This window comes from Ctenocephalides felis, unplaced genomic scaffold (assembly GCF_003426905.1).
Source record: "Ctenocephalides felis isolate EL2017-DRISC unplaced genomic scaffold, ASM342690v1 CF-g0.4_SCAFFOLD_01604, whole genome shotgun sequence".
Classification (NCBI taxonomy): domain Eukaryota; kingdom Metazoa; phylum Arthropoda; class Insecta; order Siphonaptera; family Pulicidae; genus Ctenocephalides; species Ctenocephalides felis.
The window spans coordinates 58,138,067-58,149,433 of NW_020537758.1; the positions used below are offsets into that span (position 1 = coordinate 58,138,067).

At 30.5% G+C, this 11,367-nt stretch overlaps 1 protein-coding gene across 1 annotated transcript in view; it reads left to right on the top strand.

The window, feature by feature from the left end:
* The window catches only part of LOC113372238 (probable DNA mismatch repair protein Msh6), a 31,621-nt gene extending 20,680 nt beyond the window's left edge, over positions 1-10,941 (top strand). Inside the window, exons 11-17 of the mRNA XM_026612563.1 lie at positions 2,156-2,402; positions 4,043-4,342; positions 7,634-7,858; positions 8,363-8,542; positions 8,619-8,796; positions 10,346-10,497; positions 10,568-10,941. Of these exons, the coding sequence (XP_026468348.1) occupies positions 2,156-2,402; positions 4,043-4,342; positions 7,634-7,858; positions 8,363-8,542; positions 8,619-8,796; positions 10,346-10,497; positions 10,568-10,864 (1,579 nt within the window). The 3' untranslated portion in view covers positions 10,865-10,941. The remainder of the gene's footprint in view (positions 1-2,155; positions 2,403-4,042; positions 4,343-7,633; positions 7,859-8,362; positions 8,543-8,618; positions 8,797-10,345; positions 10,498-10,567) is intronic.
* Positions 10,942-11,367: the final 426 nt, after the last annotated feature.

Below are 11,367 nucleotides of genomic sequence, written 5' to 3' on the forward strand. Positions count from 1 at the left end.
ATAATATTTAATTTAATATAATACTATTGATGTGTTACTTAGACGTGTCCTTTATTTACTCACAAAATTTTCCGAAATAGAAAATACTCCTTTACTTGCGACTGAACTAGATTTAATTGTTCTTAAAGCCTGATATGATAATTCTAAGTTGTTTGTTCTTTTATTTGTGGCTTCTAGGGCTAAAAACTCTTTTTTATGAAGTTTGAGTAGTATTTAAATTAATATATGTTATATACACTGGTATAAAAATCTAAATTAATATATATATATATATATATATATATATATATATATATATATAGACAAAAGATAATACAAAACTTTTCTGGGAGCCTTAGCAGACTGATATGATTCCAAATGTTATCAAACCGATATGATTTGAAGAATCAAAACGCTTGCATCTATGTTTATATTTGGCTATTTTTTCACATTTCGTACAGTGCAAACCGGCTTTTTCTACTAAAAAACCGGTTTTAGAATCCCATAATTACCATCAAAAAAACGGTTTTTAAAACCGGTTTCTGAAAACCGACAAACCCTACTACCAATGCATCTGGCAAAGCCCTATCGACAATGATTTGCCTATAACATTCGCTTGCCGGACACTCGAAATATTGAAGAAAATTTATCTATTGAGAAAGAACTTTTAGCTATTGTGTGGACCGTTTAGCTCTTTTGTCCGGACAAACCTCTGATGGATATTTAATTTCAATAATTCGGGTTGCCTGTTAATGGCGTGTCAAACTTTCTGAATAGTAATTCATCCTATCGAAAATGTCGAGGGCATTTATTTTAACGAAAAATTAAAAATCTTGATACAAAACTCAAAAAAAAATTTACAAAATCAGTACTCATTATTAAAATCTCTGTAAAGTATCTGATAATTTGATGTGCATATGTCTAAATGATAAATAACTTTTTTTAATTATAATTTTTCTTCAAACTTCTAACCTGTTTTTCCAGATTAATTGATCGTTTTTTGCACTTTTTACCGTTGACTGTTTTCGTGAAAACTAATCATCAGCATGTCTGGGAAATCGAATGTTGTTTGAATCTTCCCAATCAGTTGATCCATAGTCGGTGAAAAATTGTATCTTGTATCTATCTACACATACGTATACTAAATGCGTATGCCAAAATGTTCAGAAACCTTCGATTTTTTTTTGCGATTACTATAACTTACTCATAGAAGTTAATAATATTTTGAAATGCCAAAATGTTTTGATTATTATAAAGTTATGTTGGTATAAAATAAGTAGTCATAAGAGTGGTTGTTTACCTTGAGACAAAAAATTAACAATAAACAGTAGGACTGTTTATTTCGAAGTTCGTTTTTTGACTATTCCTACTTTCTTGCATTTACATGTACCAATAGAATTTATTGAGTTTTATTAATATAATATTTATGCTTATGTTAACAAAGAAGTAAAATGGAGTAATAAAATTTTCGCTTTTGTGATATAAATCCATATTTTTCATTATATATCTTACTATTTTCATTTTATATACTCGTCATGGGCTCTATTCGGACGGCACAAAACTGTGCGCACAGTTCGATGAGAGCGTCTCAGTTAACTGGTTAATAAGCATCCTGATGTGCATTACTCTTCGAATCAAGTCGAATACAAACCTCGATTCAAGTCCCTAAAGACATGTTAATTTATAGTAGATAAACTCGAAAAGTACTGATAAATAAAGAAAACAAAATTTAAAATCGGGCAAATAGTTTTTCTCATCTGTAAAGAGAAGTCTAAATATTAGTCAAACCTTGGATTGGTCCATATGAGATGAGAGATTCTGCTGTGAATTATACACCACTGTGTGTTCAGAAAACAGTAAAAGTTTATGCATTTTTATTAAAACATTTCTTTATTTAAATGTTTCGCGTTTGTTTTAATTATTTAAGGAATGTACACAATACACACGCAAGCAGGTATTTATAAAATCAGATTCTGAAAGGTAAATCACCAAAAAATACTTTTATATTTTATTTCGATTTTTAAAATATTCTGCTGAATGTTTTATATTTTATTACGATTTACGAACTTCTCTATTTTATTACGATTTTTAAAATATTTCACGGAATGTTGGAAATTATAAATATTCCTAAAAATGTTATCATAATAAGCAATAGTAATAAAATTATATATTTCAGGATACACACAAGTGGAAATTATGAATATAATAAGTTTCATCCTGACAGTCGAGCAATCTTTTATGAACAAAAAACTTACGCAAAGAGAAGAATAAGTGATTTTATTGCTACTTTGAATGCTTTTGAACATATTTCACAATTTCATGAATTATTCTCTGAATCAACTTCCGACTTACTTAAACAATTGACTTGCATCAATCCACTTGGGCAACTTCCAGATGTGCAAGAGGAATTAGAATTTTTCAAAGTATGTAGATAATTTATTTTAATCTTTATAAATAGAATATGCTACGATTTAATAATGTTTATATTTTTTGCTAGTATATGAAGTATACAGGTCCAGATATTTGTCATTATATAAGGTTTGCTGTAAAGTGATTTTGAAACCACTAGAGATTTGAAATTGTGTAAAAGGTTTTTGAGATATTTAATTGTCATTATATAAGATTTGCTGTAAAGTGATTTTGAAACCACTAGAGATTTGAAATTGTGTAAAAGGTTTTTGAGAGATAATGCTGACATAAGATGATAAGAGTATTTCCACCGCATACTTTCTAGGTCTGATTATATCTTAAATGCTAATATCATTTTTTATCTGAAAATTTTCATTAACATTGACCAATTCCATCATAGTTTTAACTTATTCTCTATTATAGGTTTTTTTGTGTTAGAGGCGTTGTCTTAGCTTTTTGACTTGCTATTGAACTAAATTTCTGAGGCGGTCCAAGTTAAATTTTAATTTGGCTTTTGTAAAATTTGGCAAAAAAGTTGTGCAATTACACACTAGCAATAGTGATGGAACAATTTTCTTCATAAAAGTATGAATCTGTTACGAACGATGGTATAATTATAGCAAATAACACCGGTATGGTCCTAGTTTTTTAGTGAGTGTGTTTGTTAAATAAGTACTTGAGTTGAGTCCGTTATTAACTTCCCGTAGGGCAAGTTATAGTAATTGCAAAAAAATCGAAAATGAAAATTTTTGCATTTCTCGACGTTTCAAAGGTTTCTGAATATTTTGGCACACCTTAGAAAAAATTGATGTATGTGTGTGTGTGTGTGTGTGCGTGTGTCTGTATGTGCGGATACAATTTTTCGTCGACGATTTCGGGAACACGGATGAAGCGATTTGAATAATTCAAAAAACATTCGATTCGTATTGGTAAGGAGACGTGCTGATTAGTTTTTGGCGAAGGCAGGTCCAGCCATTCCGAAGATACGGGGCAAAAAGTGCCGAAAACGGTAACTCAGTTTTTAAGAGAACGGAGCGTCCGATTTTAATAATTCAAAAAACATTTTACTTGTATTGACAAGATGAAGAATTGATCAAATTTTCAAGAGGGCAGGTCTAGCGGTTTCGGAGATCTAACGAAAAAAGTAAAAAAAAATGCCATTTGGCGTTCAAAAATGATCATTAGGCATATGCACATCAAATTATCAGATACTTTATAGAGATTTTAACAATAAGTATAAATTTTGTTTACACTCTAATGGGTTCCGTACCAATGTTTATCTGTTAGACAGCGACGCGGCGCTTACGCGCTTTATATTTTGTCAATATGCAGTTAAAGCAGTACGATTGCTTTGAAAAAAAGTTCATATCTTCCAGAATATGCCAAAATAAAGAAAACATTATTTTTTCAAAAAACAAAAATTTACAAAAAAATGTTAATTGATTTAATACAAATTATTGAGAGTACGGAACAACCTATTACAATGATTTTTCCAATAATTTATCATTTGAACAACGTTTGAGGTTGTTCTTTCATTCACTAAATTTTATAATAGGTGATGTTTACTTCTACAGAACGCAAATGGTCTTATTTCACAGTAATAGTAAGTATGTATGCAAATTCCCTTCAATTAAAGAAAGTTTAATCATTACAGAATGCTTTCAATCATGAACAAGCCGAAAGGGATGGCGTTATCGTGCCTATAGCTGGTGTGGATAATGACTATGACGATGCTATTGATAATATTAAAAAAATTGAAGATGAATTAGCAAGTTATTTGAGAGAACAATGCAAATATTTTGGTTGCGAGGTGACTTATCATGGCAATGATAAAAAACGATTTACTTTAGAAGTTCCTGCCCATGCTGCTGGTAAAGCAGGTAGAGATTATAGTCTTGAAGGCCAGAAAAAGGGTGCAAAAGCTGCAAAACGTTTTACTACAGTGAAAACAAAGGTAAATTCTAATGTATATATACATATAATATAATTATATAATTATAAGTTATAATTTTGATGTTGAGATTTGTGAGATTCAGTCTTCAGGGCAATACATCAATTAAAAACTTGTATGACTTTTCACCACTACACTCTCGCATCGGAATACGGAATTACGAGATGTACTATACAATAAAAACCTCATTCTAAAATTTATATATTGTTCGATTTAAAGTGACGAGAATTGTTTTTATTGTGCATCGTGAACAATTATAATTATGAAATAATTAGGATTACTACAATTACATAGTCCACTGAAGATGACACAAAACAATGTGTCGAAACGTATGGAAACAATAAAAATGTTTTAAAAGTCATACAAGTTTTTAATTTATGTATTTCCGGATCGATTTATATGGGTAAAAAAAGTCTCATAGGCACATATGATTTTCGGATACCGGGTATATATATATATATATATATATATATATATATATATATATATATACAGTACAGGCCAAAAGTTTCCGGACACTTGAAAAAAATCTCATTTTCTGAGTTTTTAGCTATATTTTTCATATAAAAATAATTTTATTCAAGTTGGTTTTGTACATTCTACGTAGTATTAATATTTAGTGACTGATTTGTAACCAATTTGTGAGAAATAGTAGACTAATTAGTAATGAAAATGTTAAAATGTCACTGCAGTCGATTTTCCTGAATATGACCACCCTTTGTTTTGATCACTGCAGCGCATATTTTTGGTAATCTTTCGACGAGTTTTTGCAATGTTTGCGCAGGTATGTTCTTCCAGGACTCGTTAAGGCAATTCCACAGGGCAGGGAGGCTGCTTGGATGCAAATCAGTCAGACAAATGCACTACAGTTCTATTGGATTAAGATCCATTGTTTGGAGTATTTTTTCATCTTGTTTTCGCTTCAAATAATTGGCACAGAGTCGGGAAGTGTGTTTAGGGTCATTATCTTGTTGAAAAATAAATTTTGGACCAATTAAATTGAAACCAGATGGAATGGCGTGGCGCTCAAGTATGCTATGATACTGTTCTTTCTTTAAAGTTCCATGTATTTTGACAAGCGATCCGACTCCATTGAATCCAAAACAACCCCAAGCCATCACTGAACCACCACCGTGCTTCACCTTTGTCGAAATACACTTAGAATTGAGTTGATGATTTCCGAAAAGTTCGAATTTTGACTCATCCGTCCATAAAACTGATTTCCATTGATTGATGGTCCAATTTAAGTGGGTTTTGGCAAATTGCAATCTCTTTTGTTTATTTACTGCTTGCAGAAGTGGTTTTTTGAGTGGCCTGCACAATCGCCGGATCTTAATCCAATAGAGCTGTTGTGGGACGAGCTTAAATGCCTCATGAAGTATTTGCATCCAACCAGCCTCCTTGCCCTGTGGAATTGCCTTAACGAGTCCTGGAAGAACATACCTGCGCAAACATTGCAAAAACTTGTCAAAAGATTACCAAAAATATGCGCTGCAGCGATCAAAGCAAAGGATGGTCATATTCAGGAAAATCGACTGTGTCATTTTAACATTTTCATTGCTAATTAGTCCGTCATTTCTCACAAATTGGTTACAAATCAGTCACTAAATATTAATACTACGTAGAATGTACAAAACTAACTTGAATAAAATTATTTTTATATGAAAAATATAGCTAAAAACTCAGAAAATGAGATTTTTCATGTGTCCGGAAACTTTTGGCCTGTACTGTATATATATATATATATACAAGCAAACCCGACGAACTCCGTTTCGCCACCAGATGGTTTCGTCAGAAAGATGAAGAATTTTTTTGTTTGTTTTATATTTGAAAAGGAAAAATTTGATTTTATTGCACAACAGTAATGAATTTATTTCGATTACAAAAATGAAGTATTTTTTAGTTGAAATATTCTAAGTAAATGAAAGTGAATCCGCAAATTATCCGTTTCATTGAAGTGCTCTTGGTAAACCACAATTTTTGTTTTTTGGTCTGACGTTAACACAAACAAAGCGGATTATTTTCCAACTCGTGAACAGGCAACGTATAGCTGCCCATGTGAAAAACAATGATTTTCTAAATAATCTATTTGAAATTTATCCCGCAAACACTAAGCGATTGACCTTGCGAATTGTTAGTTGTCATTGCGAACGCAAGGCGAACTGGAAATTGCAATCGTTTGAAGTCAAACGGAAGACCAGTCGGAATCATTGGTATGTCACCAAATCTTCAGCAATTTTTTATTGAATGGTGAAATTCAGTGCTTATACATCATATTTCTTGGCGGCAAGAATTGCTCGTAGACTTAACCAAGCATAATTCTGAAAATTCTCACTAATGTCATCACTCGAATTTTTAATTACGGTGCGTGAAGTTCCAGCAATTTGCATTAGGGCACGATGCCATGCACCACTTTCTTATCTATAAACCTTGCGGAGCCCGAGACCTTTCGAAAGAATGCAAAATTGTCGAAATCGGTTCGTGCGTTCTGGTGTTAAATCGCCAGGAAGGAAAATTCGACTTATTTTTATATATATGTAGATATATATAAAAATAAGTCGGGTTTTCCCCCGACTTATTTATACATAAAAATATATTTATTTTTATGTATATTACTTTTACTTCTTTTTATCTTGCTGTTTTTTTTTCTCTTACTATTTTTTATTGTTTTTTCTAAATACAATATTTTTCTAGTTCATTTTTTAATTCTATATCAATTTAATTTTTTATTTGTGGATCCACTGATGATGTGACTATTACAATGCGTTGTCCGTTCGAATATGTAGTACCACATAATTGTGATAATATATGAGAAATCTATAAGCTTTCGAATGACGCAAATTAAAAATTATTCCAGGCAAACGCATTATCACAAACAAAAAATGATTTTAACCTTTTCATGCACTAGCTAGTAATTATTCATTAAACTCAACGATATTTATCATAAATAATGCACTACAGCGGTTGCACTCGTAGTCTGCGAGTACAACCGCTGTAGTTAGTCGGTAATAATATCTTGACGAAAATTGGTGGTTGAATCCATGCCATATAATAAACCCTTTAATTCAGATCCTGAATTTAACGGTTAATATTTTGGGCGCATTATGCGAATATAAAAGCGGTTGGCTGGCTCCTTCCCAATTTTTGTTTACAAAAAGTATTATTCATGCATTCACGGAATCAAATTCCGCGTTGCGTGCAAACTGATATCAAGTAGTAGAAATATTAATTAGTAACTAACGAATTCGTTAGTTACAGACTACAGAGCCATTTATGTTATTTTGTACATTTCAGGAATTGTTAGAAAAAATGATGAAAGCAGAAGGAAAAAGAGAAGCTGTATTGAAAGATCTTGCTAGACGTATTTTTGAGAAATTCAGTAGTCATTTTGATAAATGGAATGAGGTTGTTAATTGTGTTTCTCTCTTAGACATTCTTGCAAGCTTGGCTGAATATGCCAGGTTACAATCATATAATATGGTAATGCCTACTTTGGTTCAACCAGAAAAACATAGTAAGGTAAATATATTAAACAGTAAAATTATAAAAATCTACTGAACCCCTCAATGCCCACGTCTGAGACATATACAGGCAACGTTCACATGTAGAATTGTGAATTGACGTTCCATGAACATCACAGTCACTGCAATTTTATCTCAAAATATAACAGCTCTGTGTGGTTAATATGGAAATATAATTTTCCAAATATTTAAGTCCCTATCTGTCATGTTGGTAGGTAGATTATTGCAATTGATTATTGTAATGTGTGACATAGGACTTTAGGTTTTAAAATTGCATTAATTTATGATTTACTAAAAACAATTAATACAAATTAATAACAAATATTAATAATGAAAATTTTGCACAAATTAGTTAAAATAAGCATGAATAATATTTGCAAAAAAATGAAATGATATTTTTTATAGCTAAATTGATTTAAAAAATGCGCATTAAGGGGTTGATGAACATGCCAAATCAATTTGAATGAAAATGTAATGCATATTATGAGAAAATATTTTCCAGCCTTTTGTGTCATTTGAAGAAAGTCGTCATCCATGTATAGAAGACGAAGATTTTATACCAAATACAGTACATATAAATGCAAACAACTGGTCAGCTTTGGCATTGCTAACAGGCCCTAATATGGGTGGAAAATCAACTCTGATGCGCCAAATTGGTCTCTTGACTATCTTAGCACATATGGTATCAACTACATAATGAAGATTGTTTTATGTGTTATTTTGTTATTGATATCGATATCTACTATTCTCTTTCTTAGGGATCCAGAGTGCCAGCCTATGCTGCCGAATTAGTATTGGTTGATAGGATATTCACACGACTTGGAGCGAATGATGATATTTTAACAGGACATTCAACGTTTTTAGTAGAATTGAGTGAGACTTCTTCAATATTACGACATGCTACGTACAATTCTCTTGTTCTTTTAGATGAATTAGGTATGTTTAATTTTCTACTTATTATTGTTATTTATTTACCTCCGGAAACGCTTACTTAAGAAAACCGAATGAGAAAACGAATCACCTCTTCTCCCAATCATTACAAATTGAAATTTTTTTATATCATTCAAATCGGATGCTTCGTTCTCTCAAAAACTCGATTTGTATTTTCTGCACTCTTTGCGTCGTATCTCCGTAACGGCTGGACCAGCCTTTGCCAAACACAGCACACCTCCCTATCAATAGGAATAGAATGTTTCTTGAACGTGGAAGAAAAATTGTTTCCATACATACATACATACACACATACATCCATTTTTTCTGAGGTATGCTAAAATGTTCAGAAACCTTCAAAATGTGAAGAAATGTAAAAATTTTCAATTTTGATTTTTGGACGATTACAATAACTTACCCTACAGAAAGTTAATCATAAAAAGAATAATAATAAAAAATCCAAATTTTATTCAAAGTATAAGAATATAAGATCTCCATATAATTAGCAGATAAGTGCGTAATTTTTTGACCAGCCAAAAATGAGGAAATATTCTGGAATTCCAGCACTGTAATTAAATATTCTAGGAATAAACATAATTATAACTAGTGGTGTTTGGAATCGTGCATCAAGGCAAATTGCTGGAACTTCCCGTACCGTAACGAAATATTCGAGAAATATTAAATGTTTTCAAACAGATTGGTATATATACCGTAACTTTTATTAATATTATTATATAGACAAAATATAAGAGTTTATGAATTGGACGACGACGTTTATAAACAAAACTTAATCCATCGGATTTAAAATGAAGAACATTGCCTAATATTTATAACAATAATATAAACTGAATTGCAAAGTTGTAATTATTTATTTAAAGTATATAAGTGAACTTAAAAACTTTAGCCAGAATTAAAATTAAAATCTGAAATATTTATAAATATAACGCCCTACAAAACACACACACATCAATTTTTCTAAGGTATGCCAAAATGTTCAGAAACCTTCAAAACGCAAAAAAAATTAATTTTGATTTTTGGACGATTACAGTAACTTACCCTACTGGAAGTTAATAATCAATAAAAATGATCAATGAATAATAATTGTTTTATATATTTATTTCAAAGATTGATGTTTTAAATACTGTAAATTTCTTAACTCGTATTTTATAATGGAGCTTATATTTGTGCGATAATATTTATGTTTATTTACATCAAACTAATATATATATATGAGTAAACAATATGAACGCATTCGAAGACTTTATAAGTAAGTAAGAATTACAGAAAATTTATAAATATTTTGAATCTGAATTGCAAAGTTAAAATTATTTTTACAACTATATAAGTAAAACAAGCAAATTTGCTCAAAATTAAATAATTTGCAATATTTGTTTACAATATGATGCCATATAGCGAATAGGTATACTTTTAAATTGCTCATAAATTAATACCTTTATTTTTTAAGTTGATTATTGAAACTGCATCGATTAATGAAACTTGCCTCAACACAAAATGCTACTACCTAAATGACCACCTAGTAATAAATATTTTTTAGGGCGTGGAACATCAACCTATGATGGTACAGCTATTGCAGCTGGTGTTGTAAATCAATTGGTTCAACTTGGTTGCCGGACTATGTTTTCTACACATTACCATAGTTTGGTTGAAGATTTTCATTCTTTCGATAATGTCAGCCTTGGTCATATGGTAAAGTATAATACTATTAAAATTTACTGTAAACTTTGACTTCATTACCTTAGTAACGGATATGTTATAGGCATGTATGGTGGAGTCAGATGAGCAGGAGAATAATGTTCAGCAGGAAACTGTTACATTTTTGTACAAATATATTGAAGGTCCTTGTCCAAAATCTTATGGTTTTAATGCAGCTCGGCTGGGAGGTATATCGCAAGCTATTACCAGTAGAGCACATTCACTTTCTCATTCAATGGAAGCAGCCGCTAATCGGAAAAAAATATTGATGAAGCTTTGTGAAGCATTCAAAAATAACTCACTTTCTGAAATAAGAACTGTTTTAGCAAGTACTGCTGTATCAAATGTTAACTGTTATTGAGGATAACCTTTTATTGTGTCAAAAATACCTACCCTTTTATTTGATAGTGAATGTCAGTATTCAATGTTAAGTAGGAATAAGCCTTTATTAAGTTTAAATATATTTTACAGTTCTTTAACAAAATGGTATTATTTTTTACACCAAATATTTTTGGCTGTGAGCTTTTAGTTTTGTAACTAACATATGCCTCTTGCTTTTTGTAATACTGCATTACTATGCAATAATGATACTATAAAATAATTGACTTTATTAGAGTTCTACAGTATGCAACTTATGACTGTAAACTATTTTGTTATTATATTTACCAACTATATAATACATGTACGTGAGGATATTGTATTAAATAAAATTATATGTATATATATATATATATATATATATATATATATATATATGTGCTAAATACTTGAATATGATTTTAATAACAAATACTATTCATTTATTTAAAGATACTATACAAATTTTTTTTTTCAAATTGTTTTTTTAAAAACCATTATATGTTA